This window comes from Microcaecilia unicolor, chromosome 1, assembly GCF_901765095.1.
Source record: "Microcaecilia unicolor chromosome 1, aMicUni1.1, whole genome shotgun sequence".
Classification (NCBI taxonomy): domain Eukaryota; kingdom Metazoa; phylum Chordata; class Amphibia; order Gymnophiona; family Siphonopidae; genus Microcaecilia; species Microcaecilia unicolor.
In genome coordinates, this window is record NC_044031.1 from 514634090 (window position 1) to 514654478 (window position 20389).

Genomic DNA, 20389 nt, shown 5'->3' on the forward strand with positions numbered 1-20389 from the left:
TGCACTTAGTCGTGTCTATTTATGTCTGCCATTGACTTGGCATACGTGGTCATGCTTAAATTTAGACACACCAATTCGGGTTGTCAGTAGTACTCTATACTGAAATTGGCATGCCCAGATGCTTTTATAGAATAGGCCCTCTCTGAACTGCACCGAGGTGCATAAACCAGAACGCCCTGTATATAGAATTACCCCCATAGTTTTACTGAATTAAAAAACTTTAGCAAATTCTGCACAGACAAAAGTATGCATGTGCGTGCAGTTATAAAACTGCTGTACAATTACAGTAGAATATAAAGAGAGATACCGAATAGGAGGGGAGAGATTAGTAAGCTGGACTCAAGAGACAGACCTTGGGGTGTTGGTGTCGGAGGATCTGAAGGTGAAGAAACAATGCGACAAGGCGACGGCCTTGGCCAGAAGGATGCTAGGCTGCGTAAGGAGGGGCACAACCAGCAGAAGAAAGGAGGTGTTGATGCCCCTCTACAAGTCATTGATGAGGCCCCACTTGGAGTATTGTGTTCAGTTTTGGAGGCCTTATCTTGCTAAAGATGTAAAAAAGACTGGAAATGGTGCAAAGAAAAGCTACAAAAATGGTATGGGATTTGCGTTGCAAACCATATGAGGAGAGACTTGCTGACCTGAACATGTATACCTTGGAGGAAAGGAGAAACAGGGGTGATATGATACAGACGTTTAAATATTTGAAAGGTATTAATCCGGAATTGAGGTTGAAGGGGGGCAGACTCAGGACTAATGTCAGGAAGTATTTTTTCAAGGAGAGGGTGGTGGATATGTGGAATGCCGTCATGTGGGAGGTGGTGGAGATGAAAACGGTAATGGAATTCAAACATGCATGGGATAAACACAAAGGAATCCTGTTTAGAAGGAATGGTTCCATGGAATCTTAGTGGAGATTGGGTGGCGACGCCAGTCATTGGAAACAAAACGGGAGCTGGGCAGACTACGGTCTACGCCCTGATCATGACTGAATAGATAGGGATGGGCTGGAGTGTAAATTTTAAGGGGCTTCAATGTTAGCTTCAGAGCTTAGTACAAGAACAATATGGGCAGACTTCTACGGTCTGTGCCCTGAGAAAGGCAAGGACAAATCAAACTCGGGTATACATATAAAGTATCACATACCATGTAAAATGAGTTTATCTTGTTGGGCAGACTGGATGGACCGTACAGGTCTTTATCTGCCATCATTTACTATGTTTACTATGTTTAAACTGAAAATAAATTAGTTTAGCGTATGAAACTTGATATTCTGCCTACATTTACTATGTCAAAGTGGTTCACAACATAAATATAAAATGAACAATTGTAATGCAAATTGTTAAAACTTTCTACTTCCTCGTTAATATTTTGATTTTAATCTGGGTTTTTTCTCTTGGGAAATAAGAACATCTTTTCTCCCTTCCAAAACGAAAAAGCATACACATGAGTTTCTAAGCAACAATGGGAAAATGTATTCATTGTGCATCTCTTAAGAAAGTCTTGCTTCATAGATCTGTATGAAAGGCCATAAGAGAAGCACAATGCTAACATACTTCTCATGGGAGTGACCAAGTGAAAGCCATTGAAATGCACCTGTTTCAAAACAGAGGCAGCAACCATGCTACTGCTGGATAGTCCTTCACTTTCTAAACAAGCCTCCTATAATATTGAGAACACAAATAACAGCACTGAAGTGAGTTTGCTTGGGAAAGGCTGCATAAAGGCAACGCTTGATCATTTGACAGATCTTGGCCAGTAAAAATTAAGACAAACTCTTCACCTATTCAAGAAGATCATAATGAAATCTCCTTTCTACTTTTGCAACAAAAATGTTAAAAAGAAAATGTATATTTCTATAAACAAAGTATTATGACAAAAATAACTGCATTTGCAATTTAATTTAGTCCTGGGTTCGGATGCCTTGGTCTAGAGGTTCCTAACCATTTTGGACATGTGGATCCTTATTAACCTCCAGAATGTACAGGGACCCCTACCTCATCACTCTTATGTCTCTCTCCCCTCAATGTCAAGCCTGTCCCCACTGGCCCTCGTTAACTCCCTTTCTATTCCTGACTCCATCGCTCTTAATATCTCTCTTTCACTCTCTTCCTGCCCCTTCTACTAGTTCTTACCAGTCTTTCTCTTTGTTCTCCCTTCCTGCCTTTCCCTGCCATGCCTCACAGTCTCCATCTTTTTTTTCTACCTCTCTCTGCAATCAATCCCTACCAGTCTCCTTCCCTCCAGCCATGTCTGCAGGCAAAATGGCTGCTGCGATTTCCAGCAACAGACTTACAAGATTAATGGTGAAGGTCACAGCAATTATTCTGAGACTGGAGCCAGAAAAAGGGATGGGCCAGAGTGACTGGGGATTGCTTCTGCTCAGACTAGCCACTAGATCACCAGGGAGGTAAGGTAGGTCCGGGGAAAGGGGGTCATTGTCATCATTGGCCTATGGATGGATCCAGGAGGGGGCTTATTATGTTCATGTGTGAGGGAAAGGAGGGAAGAAGGGAGGAAGTTGGAGCTTCTTTGGTTCGGGGGTGGGGGAGGAGGAGGAGTGCCATGGGACATAGAACAAAAAGGTTTGCTGCAGCTGAAAATGCACTGGCATTTTCGGACAAAACCAAAACAAGGCAGAATGCAGATTCTGGGCCCGTTTCAGTACCAAAACAGAAATTTGGGTGGCCTCTAATTAGTATCTCTCCCTGTCCTCACCTATTGATACTGCACTGCTGTTCCCATGATTAGAAAGTGTGTGCCTTTTAAAAAAATATGCTCCACATATAACGATTCCCAGGAGTGTAATTTAGATGAAGAAGGGGCAGGAGATTACAATGCACATGGATATTTTATAAAATGTGTGTACATGCGTAGAGTATATACAGAGATTTACACATTCTTTGGAGTAGGTATAAATTTATGTATTGACATTTGTGTGCTATTAGAGCTGGGTCCAGGATCCTACTTATCAAGACACATTGGTTACCTGAGGTGTTTTGGATACAATACAAGGTTTTGATTAAAGTATACCAATGTTTATTTTCAGCAGTGCCTTGGTACATGAAACAGATAATTCTGTTTTATAACTCACCACGGCAATTGAGGTCGGATATGAAAAGGAAGGTAGGTGTACCAGATTTGACTAAAACACATTATGCTGGACCACTACTGTGGAATATGTACAATTTTGTACTTTATTACAACAATTTAAGAAAGTATTGAATGCTTATCTTTTGTACATGCCGGACGTTTATTAAATTACAAAGAACAAAGGTGGATTTTTAAATTACAGACTTTGTTTCTGGGGGGATTGAACTCAGAAATTGACTGGTGGTCGTTGATTTGATTGATGGTAGCCTGAGATTTATGGCCCTATCAGAAGTGAGCATTTCGATCAGCTGGGAGCTATTTAACAGATGAATTCTGCCTCAGACACCACGGCCATTTTTTTGCATTTGCAAGAGCAGATTATGAGTTGGTAGAGTCACAGTCCTTACAGAAAATAGAAAGAGTTGTGTTTTTTTTTTGAGAAGACAGCAACAATTTACTAACCTTATTTTCTTTCACAGCGAACCTCTACCCTGATGAAGAATTATGAAACCTGGCCACGTCGGCAGAGGTTTGGCTCGGTTGTATAATTGCTGCCAAAGTTAAGTACTACTATCCGCATTTTAAAAGCTATAAGTTATATGCTTTTTGGAATATGAGTGTTGAAGACTGCAAAACAAATAATTTGAAAAAAAAAACGGGTAGATCTATGAAGATGTACACAGCGCCATAATTGTATGGGACGCTGTGCCCACATGGGAAATGCTGTTGATTATTCTGATGATCCCCGTTAAAAAAAAATTATTAAGTGAATTGAAAATATGAAGAATATGTGAGTTTGGACTGTGGAACACACAGAATTTTGGATGTCTGGAACATAATTAAAGTACAGTTTGAAGTAAATCCCCACATCAGTGCTGTTAGGTCCTTTCAAATTGATTTATCTTTTTGTACAGGCATTCTCTGATATGTAACCTCTAGGCTTGGATAATCAGATTGTGCAGGTTTTCTTTTGATATGTAATCCTCAGGCTTCAATGAGTATGCTATAAATTGTATAAATCGCTGGGTGGGGTTAGTAAGAGATAATTTTGTGAGATAGTTTTGTCTTTTGTTTTGATATTATTTTCTATGCTTTATTTTAAGCTGCTTGGTTTCCGGTGAGGTCTAAGTTTTTTTTAAATAAATAAATGTGTTGCCTTTATACGATACCCAAATATAATCCCCTCCACAACCAATTTCATATAAATATGCATCAGATCATATGGTCAGTAAAAGGGTTATATAACCAGTATTAGTACCATCTATTCATCATAGATCCATTTTTATCAATATAATTTTAAAAGTCTTGCTATAAAAATATGAAAACCAAATGTATCTTGAAGCAAAACACTTCCAAACAGTATCCTACTAGAAAATTACTGAAAACTTCAGTTTATGCACTATTAAATTTCAGACCCATGATTTTTTTTATTTTTAGCCTCTGCTCTACATGAATGGATGATTATCAGCTGATACTATGGTCCTCATTTTACAACCCTTGTTCGCATTTGGGACATGCATAAACAGGCACTTAAACATTGATGTTGCATAAACATCTAAGTCCCCATTTTATAAAGCTGGTATATGCATCCCTTAAATCCATATGCATGCAAAGGGAAAGGGGGGTTTGGTTTGGGTGTGTTTTGACAAGACAAGGTCATGGCAAGTTGATAGACAATTAGTTCCCATTTGCGTGTGCAAAATTTGAGCATGTGCCCAAATTGTGAGTGCAATTAAACTGCTTAGCAAGCCAATTGGCACTGATAATTGGGCACTAACAATTATTGGTGCTAATTGGCAATAATTGGAATTTACATGCTCATCTTTATAGTTGCTATTCTATAAAGATGTACATGTTATTTTTTTCATGTGGATCTGAAAAGGGGGCATGGGTGGGTCAGGGAAGGTTCTAGGGTCTGCATGCATTGTAATAGAATACAGGGGATCTGTACCTAATTTAGGCGCAGGGACTAACACCAGGGAGTTGATGTAAATCCTCACACCCAAAATTGGGCATGGATCCTGGGGCTAAGCGCTTTTCTATAAATGGTGCCCAACTTGGAGAAGTCTAGATAAACAATGGAGAGCAAAAACCTATCATGTGCTCTGAAAATTCAAACATATTCTTTTTTGCTATAAGAATTATGTAAACAGTGAGTTTTGCTAGGGGATATATATACTCAATTAATCAAGAAGCCTCAACTACCCTGAGGAGAGTCATAGAATTTTCACCAAACCTCTATGGGGTTAATATCAGCGCTAATTCTTAATCAGTCCAGACAAGCAGAGGCAATAAACTAAAAATAATGTTTATTGTCACAGAACTTGAACAGTGACACAGAAAAAGTACAATCTTCAAAACAATAACAGGTAACTGAAATATGGATCAAGTATAACACTATCTAAACATTTGTATACTATCTAAATAACACCTGGGAAGATCAGGACATATAACTGCTCACAGGTTATCAAGTATAACTTTACAGAGCCTTAGCAAAGAGATCCTTCTCTCTTTTCTTCCTTGCTAAGACTGAAGCAAAAGCCAGTACATTCTAGATGAAATTGAGCTCCCGGGCTAATCAGAGCCCAGAACAACAAGTTTCAAAAATAGCTAGCCACATCTCTGCAGGTCTTTTCTCTGTAACAGCTTTAAACAAACATGCACCACCTGCTGGCCAAACTAGAGAAATATACTTCAAGAAATAATTAATACAAGTTATAGGCTTGTAACCCACTGTTTTGTCACAGATGGCTACTAAAATGGTCAGTAGTCTTAAAGTCATAAAGCGTATAGGGACAGACTTAAAGATCTCAATATGTATACTTTGGAAGAAAGGCGGGAGAGGGGAGATATGATGGAGACATTTAAATACTTATGCAACATAAATGCATAGGAGGTGAGTCTCTTTCAAATGAAATGAAGCTCTTGAATGGGGGGGGGGGGGCATAGGATGAAGGTGAAAGGGTATAGACTCAGAAATAACCTGAGGAAATAGTTCTTCACAGAAAGGGCGGTGAATTCATGAAAAGGCCTCCCGGTGGAAGTGAAAACAGTATCTGAATTCAAGGAGTTTGGGACAAGTACATTGGATATCTACAGGAATTATAGAGAGAGTGGATGGCATAAATGGACAGACTGAATAGGCCATATAGTCTTTATCTGCCTACATTTTTCGATGTTTCTTTTATGTATACTTTGGAAGAAAGACGACAGAGGGGAGATATGAAAGAGATATTTAAATACTTCCTAAGCATAAATGCACAGGAGGCAAGTCTATTTCAGTTGAAAGGAAGCTGTGAAAAGAGGGGGCATAGGATGAAACTGAAAGGAAACAGACTCAGTAGTAAACTGAAGAAATACTTTTCACATGGAAAGGGCGATGAGTTCAAGGAAATGGCCTCCAAGTGGAGGTGGTGGAGACAAAAACTGTATCCAAATTCAGAAAAGCTCAGGAAAAGTACATTGGATTTCTAAGGGAAAGGAGGGGATAGTAGATGGTATGGATGGGCAGGCTGGAAAGGTGATGTGGAGGGGCATTTTCGAAAGAAACGTCCAAGTTGCAATTTGGATGTCCTTGCAAAATGGCAAAATCCAGGGGCGGGTAAACCCGTATTTTCAAAAAAAGATGGACGTCCATCTTTCGTTTCAAAAATACCATCAGAGACGTCCAAATCCTTAAATTTGGACATCCCTAGACATAGACGTTGCTGACTTTCGGCGATTTTTGAAACCAAACACATCCATGTCAAAAACGTTCTAATGCAAGCCATTTGGTTGTGGGAGGAGCCAGCATTTGTAGTGCACTGGTCCCCCTAACATGCGAGGACACCAACTGTGCACCCTAGGGGGCACTGCAGTGGACTTCAAAAAATGATCCCAGGAACATAGCTCCCTTACCTTGTGTGCAGAGCCCCCCAAAACCCACTACCCACAACTGTACACCACTAACATATCCCTTACGGGTGAAGGGGGTCACCTAGATGTGGGTACAGTGGGTTTGCGTGGGTTTTGGAGAGCTCGCTGTTTCTTCCACAAATGTAACAGGTAGGGGGGATATGGGCCTGGGTCCGCACTGCAGTACCCACTAAAACTGTTCCGGGGACCTTCATGTGCTGTCATGGACCTGAGTATGAGGCTGGCATAGAGGCTGGCACGACATATTTTTAAAGATGTTTTTTGAGGGTGGGAGGGGGTTAGTGACCACTGGGGGAGTAACAGGAGGTCATCCCCGATTCCCTCCAGTGGTCATCTGGTCATTTTGGGCACCTTTTTGTGCTTCATTCTTAAAAACAACTGGTCCAGGTGAAAACGTCCAAGTGTTCGGTAGGGATGTCCTTGTTTTTTTTCGATTATGGGTCAAAGAAGTCCTAGTGTCAAGCACGCCCAAGTCCCACCTTGGCTACGCCTCCGAAATGCCCCCTTGAACTTTTGACATCCTTGCAATGGACTGCAGTTGGAGACATCCAAAATCGGGTTTCGATTATACCGATTTGGACGTCTCTGGGAGAAGAATGTCCATCTTCCATTTTATGCCAAAAGATGGATGTCCTTCTCTTTCGAAAATGAGCCCAATAGTCTTTATCTGTCTTCGTTTTCTCTGTTTCTATGTTACCCCGGTTTGTAACTCTCAGGGCAGAGACATGAAAGAATTAGATAGAACTATATTTCAGTACTTCCAAAGGAGCAGTTGTTTCCCTTAGGCATATGTGGGATAGCAGGAACCCTAAGAGAAAGTCCTGAAAGAAAGGAGGGTGAGTCTTCTATATAGGGGCTTAGCACTGATCCCCAGGTTAACCTATTAGAAGAAAAGTTGTTTGAGATGTTGATCGGCTTGGAAGGACCAGAAAAAACAAGTTGAGGAATCCAGTTTACAAGGAATACAAAAGGAGTCTATGAAAGTATGTGAAAAACTCTGTGTGGGATCATCAAGAGACACAGGTATTCAGCAAGAGGTCTGATTATAAAAGTTCGCTACAACAGTTCTTGTCATGTAGGGCCGGTCTTAGCAATTGAGGGGCCCTGTGCAGACCAGTTTGGTGGCCCCCCCCGTTTCCCCCTAGCCCCATCCCTTGTTGACAAGCTGTGTTGACAAGATGTGTTACCTATCCCACTAAATCCCATAGTAAAGATTTTTAAAGAGGTGGTAACAAGGGAACTGATGGATGTCAGTCAACAACAATATTTTATTTACAATTTATCTAAAGAGGAATGGAATTATTTGCGATCATTAAGAAACAATGATCAGATATTTATAAAAAAAAAGCCAATAAGTTCGGATCCAATCAGTTCACAGCTCTAAAGTGATGTCATCAGGGAAGCACTGCAGGGAGGAGGAGTTGGGACAGCAGCCAGCCAATGAGAGTCCATCTTCAGGGAGATGGGCGTTCTAGGATGTCAGCCGGCCAAAAGAAGGAAGCAGCAGGAACAGCTGGAGGTGGAACCAAGCCCGTGTCCCACAGACGCTGTTTCTTTGATGGACCCTTAACTTCCTTGCATTTTTGGTAAGTCACCGTTACTTTTATGCTTTACATTTCAGTACTCCCCCCCCAATTTCTTGCCAGTAAATGTAATTTGAAAAAGAAACATATGTGGCACGGCTTTCATACACGCAAAGAAGCTGTGTGTAAGCTGTTATACTATTTTTTTTTTGTGCTCCATCTTCCCTGCCTTGTTTCTCCCCTTCTCCTACCTCCAATAATGAGGAACCGGCAGGTCCATACCTCACGTTAAAGTTTCCACGGTAAAGGTAGGGACTGTTTTTGTGCATGGGGTCGGAAACGGTAGTGCATCGCATCGCATTCACATTATAATAAAAATTAGCTCATTTGCATTCCGTTTTCGTTAGCTGCTACTGTGACAGGAAAATGGGTCGGAGAACCCTTTTGTGCATGTCCCAGTTTACTACTTGCGTGCTATGGCTAGAACCAGTTTAAAAACCACTTTGCTGGCTTGTTAAGTTTAGTGCATCTGGCCCTAAATCCTAAGAAGTCCATATGGTTAAAATGGACTGCATGACAAATGTACACTGATTCATTAGCACAAGCTAAATCCATTAGTGCACCGTAGTAAAAGGAGCCCATAGTCTGTAGGGATAGGTTGTGCTCAGAATGATAAGCTTCAGTGATAAAATGCTATTTTTTGTATCCATACCTGTAAAATTTGGTATACCATAGTTGCACAGGGTATTAAAGCGGTTTACAATATTCTATTAAACACCCCCAGAAAACAACTATTAAAAACAAACCACAAATGGTGAAATGGTGGGACACATTAGGGTGGGAAGGAACACATAGCACTACAAATGTAGTCAGTGTCTATGAAAAAAAATATAACACCAAAGCATGGAAATAGAAGGTATGAAAGTTAAAGAGAAAAAAGCTTGGAAAGCAAGCATTGCTACTGAGCCAGTACCTTTGCAATAACTTTATTTGCAGTCTATGTCCTATTATCCTTCAGTTCTTCATTAAACATCAATACAGAAGTCCTAAATTGATAGTTCCTTTATCGTACCATGAAAAGTGCTATATAATCCAATTAAAGTTAGAAGGAAAAACACATCAATGTTCTTAATGCATTCTATATTTCAAAGGTTTAGATTATAAAGATATAAAGCACAACTTTACATTAATGCAATCCTTTGAAGAACATTTCAGTTAACAGGAATAATGTATCTGCTTGTCTTGGGCAAATGAAAACACAACGAAGAAGATTGTCCACACATCAATAAAACATAGTGCTTTCTAATATAAATTGTTATGTTATCTCTAAATCAAAATCAACTTTTGAGTGCAAGCACTCTAATTAATCTATCCTCAAAGTTTCATCTTCAAATGGGACAAGTGTTAACGAAGACTCAGAGTTTCTATCGAAACACTGAAGACTTAGCATGAATTTCCAGTAAGAGTAGAAAATAAATTTCAATATAAGAAAGCTAGTGCCCTGCTAGATGAAAAAGAATAAGAAATCAGTTGCTAAAGAATGAAAAACAAAATAAAGCACGTTTAAATAATTTTATAGCACTGTAAGTTGCCAATTCATCTGCGAGCAGTTTCTTTGCAGATGAAAAGAAGTCAAAATACAGGACAGATGTTGAGCAAACCACATTTAAGGTCTGTCGCAAACTGGCATTTTTCAAGTGATTTTGGCTCATCTGTTAAATAAGGTGCATTTTGCTTGATTTTGAAAAAAGGAAACATCAGGAAATATTTAAAGGCCAATTGCTGCCAATTAACTTTGATCAGCAAAAGTTGTGTTTCAATCTTTCAGATTCCTTCTCCTGTCTGAAATAACATACATTTCCAAAATACAGCTAAACAGCAACTCGATGATTAATGCCTGTTGGCAGTCCTACCGCAAGCTTGCTTAACAGTTGGATTTAAAATAAACAGCTGTCTATATTCAGATGGGAGTAAAATGTGGCTGTGTTCATGATTTTGCTCTGAAATTATGAAAGTGGCTGCTGTAAGAAATGTAATTTGCTGGGCGATGATGCCAATCACTTTCGTTAAGTGGTAAGAAATGTCTAGCTTTCTACATATCCAAGAAAATTCAGGACACTTCTATTTTAAATATCGTATCATATAAGGAGTTCTATTTTACACAGAGACCAAAGTGGATCAAATCATCATGTGGGAACAGAGAGCACAAAACAGGAATGGCCTAGTGGTTAGAGCACTGGTCTTGCAATCCAGAGGTGGCTGGTTCAAATCCCACTGCTACTCCTTGTTATCTTGGGCAAGTCACTTAACCCTCCACCATTGCCTCAGGTACAAACTTAGATTGTAAGCCCTCCTGGGACAGAGAAATATCCAGTGTACCTGAATGTAACTCACCTTGAGCTACTACTGAAAATGGTGTGAGCAAAATCTAAATAAATAAATAAAATTAATCGTATACTTGGCATCAAGCAAAAACACGTTAGATACAGGACCCATTCCCAAAAGCCACAAAGACTGCATATGAATAATTCAATCATTCTACTTGGGTTCTTAGGTGATACATCCCCAAACTGGGTTTTAAGTGTGAAATATCTATCCCTTTTGTAACTGTTTGGAGAAGTTGATGCTCAACATGTGAAGCGGCATTTTAGAAAGAACATAGAGAGGGGAATTCACACGTCCAAGTCATACTACTTTACAAAAGGCTCTGCAAATTTAGAGCCTATTATAAAATAGAAGCAGGGCTACATGTTCCAGTTCCCCCACGTCTAGAGGAAGCAGTAATTTCACAAAGCTGCACATGAGGAAAACAAACGTAAATCCCCTCACACAGACAGATGTAAAACTGATGCTCCTTTGGGGAAATGTCCCTTGCAACATCCTCCTCCTCATCTGCAACATTAGCATTGATAGCAATCCCCCCACCCCACCCCAGACAAATGATTTTCCTGCAGGACTCCTTCTGATACGACCACCCCCCTGATCCCTCATGTGGTGAACAAAAACTCACCATGTGGTACCCCACAAAGGCTCAAAGCTCCTTCCCCAATGCCTAATGATAACACCAGAGTATTACCACTAGAGGTCTTGGCAACCATTTTGAGGGCTGGAATCATCTACTCAGGAGCAAATGGGCATCACTTCTTTCCCATTTAGACCCATGGGATACCACAGTGCAGAGAGTGGGCTAGGAGACAAGAGTGGGAGTGGAGGGTGTTGGGTCTACAGGGGGAGTCTATTTGGCCCTTTTGCTCTTGGGAGGAACCTTTAGACCTCAAAGTGTGGGTATCATGTAGTGGGTGCTTGCCCATCATGTGGGGGATATAGAAGAGTTTGTATCAGGGGTGGGGGGAGTCTCATGAGGGGTTCTCTTGTTGGGATGGGACAGTTACGGGGGATGCCATTAGAGAGGGACAAATGCCACGGGGGTCTAGGAGGAATTGGATGTCAGAGGTGAGGGGTTAATGGGGAAAGCAGATATCAAGGAGTTTTTAGTGTCGCCCAAACTTTGATATTTATATCTACCTCTTATGGCAGGCACTTACATGTGCCTTGAGGCAGGTGCAAATTTATACTATCTACATTTTAATGAAAACAATTGAAGCAGTTCACAAATGAAATCATTCAAAACCTTCCCTTTCCCACTTTTCTAATAAAATCTTTCTTGGATACAAAGATTTTCCCTAATTCCAGATCTATCTCAACCTAACCTCTTATTACAATCAAATAAAAATTACATTAAAACCCTGCATTTATTCCAGTGTATCTAACACAATTCTGAAATGTTTCTTTTTCAATATAGATGTGGATTCCCTATGTGAAATAGGAGGGCACATTTATAATGTAGGACACCCCCCCAGGAGTATCCCCACAGGTGAATGAGTTCTCCAGTTGTTTCAATGCTGTCTTTTACACATGGGGATGCTTCTAAAATAAAACGATAATGATCTGTGCTATAAGGTTTTAATGAACATAAGAACACAAGAATAGCCATACTGGGTGAGACCAATGGTCCATCTAGCCCAGTATCCTGTTTCCAACAGAGGCCAATACAGGTCACATGTACCTGGCAGAAATCCAAATAGTAGCAACATTCCATGCTACAAATCCCAGGACAAGCAGAAGCTTCCCCATTTCTGTCTCAAAAGCAAGCTATGAACTTTTCCAAACCTTTTTTTAAACCTAAATATATTAACCACTGTTACTACATCCTCCATCAATGAGTTCCATTGCTTAACTATTCGCTGAGTGAAAAAAAAATATTTCCTTCTATTTGTTTGGAAAGTATTTCCATGTAACTTCATTGAGTGCCCTCTAGTCTTTGTACTTTTTGAAAGAGGAAAGAAATCGATTTACTTCTACTCACTCTACACTACTCAGGATTTTGAAGACCTTAATCATATCTCTGCTCAGTTGTCTATTTTCCAAGCTGAAGAACCCTAACCTCTTCAGCCTTTCCTCATATTAGATGAGTTTGATCCCCTGTAACATATTGGTCAATCTTATTTGAACTGTTTCTAATTCCGCTATATTGTTTTTGAGATAAGGTGACCAGAACTGAACACAATACTCAAGGTGAGGTTGCACCATGGAGCAATACAGAGGCATTATATTATATTATAGTTTAACATTTTTATTGATGACAAATAAACATACATATTTCCAAAAACTGACTAAACAAAGCTTCCAATGCCATAGCATACATGAAAGTTGCAAGGAATATAAACGTCATCAAACTTTTAACATCCCCCCCCCCCTTAGCTATTTGTCAAGTCCTAAAATTGCAAGCAAGCAAACATGGTATCATTGCAGATCTGCTTGCAGGACAGTGATGTATCTAAGCTCTGTCCCGCCTACCCTTACCTACTCATTACCGTGCTCCATGGTTAAACAATTTTTATTACATCTCAACAAAGTATGCAATGTTAAGAAATAGTATGAACGTATAACATAAAAATGTCATTTATTCAATACGGGAACTCTATTTAGCGGGTGCCTTCAGCAAAGTCAAAAAATGGAGAATAATCTGTAATGATCACTAACAGTCCCATTTCAATATCAGGTCTAAACTTGAGAATGAACTAACATAGGCCACGTAGAACCAAACTTCTACTCCTGGGGGGTCAATGAAGCCATATATGGATCCCAAAGTTTCAGAAATTTAGATTTACGCTTATACGATCCCTTCGCCTCCCTCGTCTCCCATGATACCAAGGAGTGGATCAAGCTGCACCAGTGCCAGAATGTGGGTGGATCTGCTGAAGTCCGAGACTGTAAGATACAATTCTTAGCCAAAAGACACCATTTCCAAGGTAATAAAATACTAGGGGCAACAGAACTTTTACTGCATCCCTTAGCAAGGTATTGCAGTGCAAATCTAATTTTCCGCGCAAATAGTTGTGAACTTACTGATCAGAAGCACCTTCTTTGAGTTGCCACCGCTGCTGAAAAATCCTGGAAACATAATACTTTCTGATTCTCATAACTCAGTTCTTTCCCACCTCGTAGAGCTTGTAAAATAGTTACCTTATGTGCAAAGTTAAGCAAGCGACATATAACCACTCGCGGCCTCATGTTTACCTGGCGCCGGGGGCCCACCCTGTGGGCCCTTTCCACTTGCAATGCGCCCAGCAAAGCCAGAAGGTTTAGTTGTTGTGGCAGCCATGTTTCCAAAAAGCCTCTCAAGTCCCGGTCTTCAAGTGATTCTGCCAAACCCACAAAGCGGAGATTATTCCGCCTGGATCTGTTTTCCAGATCCTCGATCTTCTCCTCATAAGTGGCCACGAGTTTCTGTAAGCTGGCATGTTGATCCTCCATTTTAGTCACCTGGTCCTCAAGGAGGCCATGTCTCTGCTGGTAAGTCGCCAAGTCTTTACTGAGCTGTCCCATATTGCCTTGTAGCTGTTCCAGTTTAACGTTTATGGGGCTTAAACATTTATCCAACAGGATTTCCATGGCCCCAGTTACAACCCGCCAACAACTCTGCCATCCATGTCGATCCAATCGTGGAGGCAGCCGGGCTCGCTGGGGCTGCCATCTTGTCATCAAGCGGTCTAAGCTTCTCCTTATCTTTACGCTGCCCCTTCGATGCCATGGCGGACAAAAGCACTATAAAACAGATCAGTGACCCCTCACATTGCAATCAAAGCACTCGAAGTCCCAAAGTGGAAGGTTTAAATTGTTTTCTTCGGGGGGTTCTGTGGTAGGGTAGCAGGAGCAGAGTTTTCAGCTACCACTCCTGAGCATGGCATCACGTGATCCACAGAGGCATTATATTATTCTCACTCTTATTTATCATCCCTTTCCTAATAATTCCTAGCATTCTGTTTGCTTTTTTGACTGCCGCTGAACACTGGGCAGAAGATTTTGGTGCATTTTTTACACCTAGATCTTATACTTGGATGCTGACCCCCAAGGTGGACCCTAGCATCCGGTAATTATGAATTGGATTGTTCTTTCCAATGTGCATCACTTTGCATTTATCCACAATAAATTTCATCTGCCATTTGGATGCCCAGTCTTCCAATTTCCAAAGGTCTTCCTACAATTTTTCACAGTCTGCATGTGTTTTAACAACCTTGGTTTTGTGACATTTGCTAATTTAATCACCTTACTTGTCATTCTGATATCCAGATCATTTATAAATATGTTAAATAGCAATGGTTCCTGTACAGATCTCTGTTGCACTCCACTATTCACCCTCCTCCATTGAGAGAAATGGGAATGTAACCCTACCCTCTGTTTTCTGTCCAATAACCAATTCCTAATCCACAACAGTAGATTGCTTCCTATCTCATGACTCTTTAATTTCCTCAGGAGTCTCTCATTAAGAACTTTGTCAAAGGCTTTCTGAAAATCTAGATACATCACATCAACTGGCTCACATTTATCAACACGTTTATTCACACTTTCAAAGAAGTGAAGCAAATTGGTGAGGCCAGACTTTCTTTGGCTGAAACAATACTGACTCTGTCCAATTAAACCATGTTTATCTATGTGTTCTGTAATTTTATTCTCTATAATAGTTTCCACTGTTTTACCCGGCACTGACATCAGGCTTACCGGTCTGTAATTTCCCAGATCTCCCCTGGAACTCTTTTTAAAAATCGATGTTACATTGGCAATCTTCTAATTTTCAGGTACTACGGATGATTTTAAATTACAGTTTACAGATTACTAATAACAGTTCAGCAATTTCACGTTTGAGTTCTTTCAGTACCTTTGGATGCATGCCATCTGATCCAGGTGAATTATTGCTTTTTAATTTGTTGATTTTGCTCAGTACTTCTTCCAGGTTCACTGAGGTTTCTTTCATTTCCTCCACATCATCACCCTTGAAAACTATTCCTGGTACTGGTATATCTCTTACGTCTTCTTCAGTAAAGATCAAAGCAAAGAATTCTTTCAGTCTCTCCGCTATGGCCTTGTCCTCCCTGAGTATCCCTTTTGCTCCTTCGTGATCTAACAGTCCCACAGATTCCTTTCCAGACTTTCTGATTCTGATGTACCTGAAAAAGTTGTTAATGTGAGTTTCTGCCTCTGTGGCAAGTTTCATATTCTTAGTCTTCTTTAGCAGTGTTTTGCATCTAAGTTGCTTCTTGTTTTCTTCATTTATGTCCTTTTCCCATTATTTAAAGGATGCTATTTTGGTTTTATTAGCCTCTTTTAACCATGCTGGCTGTCATCTTCTCTTTTTTCCACCTTTCTAAATACATGGGATGCATCTAGTCTGGGCTTCCAAGATGGTATTTTTAAACAATGTCCATGTCTGATTTAATGTTCTAACCTTTTCAGCCAATCCTTTTAGCTTCCTTTAAACCATTTCGCAAATCTCTGAAGACACATTTCTTCAACAAAGACTACAAAGAGAACCCATAACCTTACAAAACTACCTCACCAACCCACCCAGCTATTAAAGTCCACCTTTTATACTATCCCGCCTAACACCTTCTTCCCTCTTCCAGTACTTAATCTTTGTACACTACCAATTGTATCTGATATCCTGTAATGACTATGTCATAACAAAACTCTGTAAGCCACATTGAGCCTGCAAATAGGTGGGAAAATGTGGGATACAAATGCAATAAATAAATAAATAAATAAATAAATAAATAAATAAATAAATAAAATAAATTTTCCTCATTTTATCATTGTTGCTCTTTCAAAAATTAAATGCTGCTACAGCACATTTCCTCCAGATAGTAGCTCAAACCTGATCATGTTATGATCACTGTTTCCCAGCAAATACAACATTGTTACCTATTGTACTCTGCTCTGCATTCCACTAAGGACTAGATCTAAAATGGCTCTACCTCTTGTCGGTTCTTGGACCAGTTGCTCCAAGAAGCAATGGTCACAGCTGATTATGGTTAGTCTACTTCTAAAGCTTTTCTACTGCTACATACTTTTACATACTATGGTAAAATAACATTTTCTATATGTGCTCACTTGTAACCTATTTTTATGGGAGTTTAGATAAAATAGAGCCAATTTAACCCCCCCCTCCACGATATTTAAAACCATTTAACCAGCCAGGAATGGTACCTGGCCGGGTAAATGGTATTTATCTGGCTAAGCGCTAATATTCAGCACAAGATAGGCGGTCAGCACCAATATTCAGCATCCGCCCGGCTATGTTTAGAGACCAAATATGGCTGTGTCAGTAGCTGGAATATTTTTAGCTAGTTACTACTTAATTGGCCAGAGCTGAATATCAGCTTGGTCAGCTAACTTCAAACTGGCCAAAAATAAACTGGATGTTCATTGCCGATGACCAGATATGGCCGGGCATTGAATATCCAAGCTCAGTGCCAACCGCGGGAGATAGGTAACTCCCGCAGTCTGAATACTGGGCTTACAGAAATATCAACAGAATTTTAAAACCCTACAAGTCAATATTTACCCATGATGGTCGGCATCTTTTTAAATGCCTTCTACTGCAGGCTTTTTATACCCAGATATTGCGTGCCAGAGCATATCCGGATAGTGGCACTGAATATCTAGATATGTCCAGCCGCTGGGACTTATCCGGGTCTTGGGCCAAAATTCAAACCAGTATCTAAAGGACTGAATATTGCAGTTAATCAGGTAAGTCCCAGTGCTGCCCAAGTCTGCCCTGACAGTTCCCATGCCCCAACCATCTGGATATTCAGCAGTACTCTCTGGGTAAATGCCACTGAATATCCGGAATTTCTCCTGTCAGCAGGATTTAACCAGATAGAAGGCTTCCTACCCAGTTAAATTCCATTTGATTTTCAACATCCCCACTAGTACTTTACATGGACAAATGCAAATGCACTACTTAAACATGCTGATCATAATATTATAGTATATTATAACAATCCCGGCCTTTGACATAATCTGTAGCCATGTAAAGTGAAAACAAAATGTTAAATAACTGCTAACTGTAAATAAAACAATTAGCACTCACTTCTAAATCATTGAAGAACAAATGTGTGTCTGCCAAATTGAAAATCATCTCTTCCATCCGAAGACCCAGTGAAACAGAAGTGGGTGGATCCTTCAAGGAAAAAGAAATCATAAAGTGCATAAAGTTGCATAATTTACAGCAATGCAGATAAAAAATGACCTAGAAAAATGAATGTTGTAAGACACTGTGTACAAAATGTCACTAGTCCTACTTAGGACCCTGTATGCTGAAGGCAAGATGTCTTGCTAAGGCCATGTAGGTGGTAGATTTATAAATGCACAAAATGTGTAACCAGGTTGTACATAGGGCCAGGGGTGTAGCCAGACACCCAATTTTGGGTGGGCCTGGGCCCGGGCCCAAGATGGGTGGGCAGAAGAACTCCGCCTTGTCCCACAAGTAATTTGGTCTCTCTCTCTCTCTTGCCTGCATGCCTTATGGTCTCTCAAACATCCTCCTCCCCCGCATACCTTTTAAATAGCAGATTTTCACTGGCAACGAGCAGCAACTAATACACAGTGCTCATGTTGGCCCCACAGCCTTCCCTCTGATGCAACTTCCTGTTTCTGCATAAGCAGGAATGCATCAGAGGGAAGGCTGCAGGGCCGGTGCGAACAGTATGTATCAGTCGCTGTTTGTAGCAGGCAAAGATCTGCTATTTAAAAGGTATGCAGGAGGGACAGTTGGGAGTTTTCAGCTGGTGGGGCTTGGGAATCCCTGCCAGCCACATTAGAGATGTGCTGCTATTGGGTGGGCCTGAACCCAAAGTGGATGGGCCTGGGCCCACCCGGGCCCACCCTTGGCTACGCCACTGCCTAGATTTACCAAAGTACTAAGGTGCAACCTTGTTACTGTGTGTTATTTAGTGCAGGTTCATTTTATGCAACGGGATCTGTTTTGAAAACGAGCCCTATTTTCAAAACAGAAAAACGTCCAAAAGATGGCACAAAGGGAAGGGGAAAAGGGAGTGGGACTTGATACACTGCCTTTCTGTGGTTTTTGCATCTATATTCGAAACGGTTTACATAGTATATACAGGTACTTATTTGTAACTGGGGCACAGCAGAAGACGGATGTCTTTTTTTGCAAAAACGTCCAAATTGCTATTTTTGAACTTCATTTTAAAGACATTTCTCTATGCAATTCATCTAAATCTCAAGGAGGCATGTTGGAGGCGTGTTTTGGATGGGACTAGGGCGGTCTTATGAGTTGAACATTTTTTGATGATAATGGAACATTGTAAAAATGTCTACGGCAAAAACATTTTGGCTAGACCTGTTTTTGTTTAGTTTTTTGCAAAAACATTCAAATCACTATTTTTGAAACTCACTTTTAAGACATTTCTCTATGCAATTTGTCTAAATCTCAAGGGGGCATGTTGGAGGCTTGTTTTGGGTGGGACTAGGATGAGCTTATGATAGGAAAAAAAAATTAGGACGTTTTTGGCTAGACCTGTTTCAATAACGACTAAGTGCCAAAAAGGTACCCAAACTGACCAGATGACTGAGATGATCTGTAAGGATATTCAGTGACACTATCTGGATAGTGCTGTTGAATTTCCTTGGCCAGTGCTGGCTAAGGCCTTTAGCTGGATAACAGCCACTGTTATCCGGATAAGTGCCTTTGAATATTGAGCCCAAAATTCTTTGTTGGTCCTGTCTTATCCTTCTTTTGATCCCTTGAGATATTCATGCCACTGTTTATTTATTCATTTATTATTACAATTCTATTGTCCTAGAGACTGGTCAATAGTAGTTCCTTTGTAACAGGGAGACAGTACAGATGAACCCTTACACTCTATTCCAATCTTCCATTCAAAGTAGGGACCCTAAGTCTTTTTGTCTAAACTTTCTGGCAGTATGAGTGGAGTGGAGGAGTAGAATAGTGGTTAATACAGCTGGACCTTGATCCTCAAGAACTGGGTTTGATTCCCATTGTAGCTCCTTGTGACCCTGGGCAAGTCAGTTAACCCTCCATTGCCCCAAATACGAATAAGAACCTGTATATACTATATAAACCGCTTTGAATGTAGTTGCAAAAACCACAGAAAGGCAGTATTATCAAGTCCCATTTCTCTTTCTCTCCCCTCCCCCTAGTATGACTTTTTTCACTTCCCTGATACATTTTCTGAAATATCTGTATTTGCCTAAAGATTCATCTGCCAATTTGGGCCAAAGTCTGCAAGGACTTTGCCCAATTTTTCAAACAAAGTATTATATGCTTTCCAATTAAAACTTGCTTGAGCACCCCCAATATTGAGAAACTTGCTTGAATTTGTCCAGGGAAGGATTGTTTCCATTAGGCTTAGCACCCCCAATAATTCTGAAAAGTTGGCTCCTATGCTGCCAGAAAAAGTATCTATTGATGTTTTTGTACCCCATCTTTGCATGAGTAGATTCTCTGTAATAAATAATACACTAAGGGGTCCTTT

At 40.4% G+C, this 20389-nt stretch overlaps 1 protein-coding gene across 9 annotated transcripts in view; it reads right to left on the reverse strand.

Moving 5' to 3' along the window:
• The window catches only part of EYA1 (EYA transcriptional coactivator and phosphatase 1), a 321910-nt gene that overhangs the window by 92404 nt on the left and 209117 nt on the right, over nucleotides 1–20389 (reverse strand). For 6 of the 9 annotated variants that reach the window (XM_030215486.1, XM_030215477.1, XM_030215459.1 and 3 more), the window contains one exon: nucleotides 17962–18051. The exons of the other annotated variants lie outside the window; for them this stretch is intronic. In XM_030215486.1, the coding sequence (XP_030071346.1) occupies nucleotides 17962–18051 (90 nt within the window). The remainder of the gene's footprint in view (nucleotides 1–17961; nucleotides 18052–20389) is intronic. 9 annotated transcript variants of the gene reach the window in all.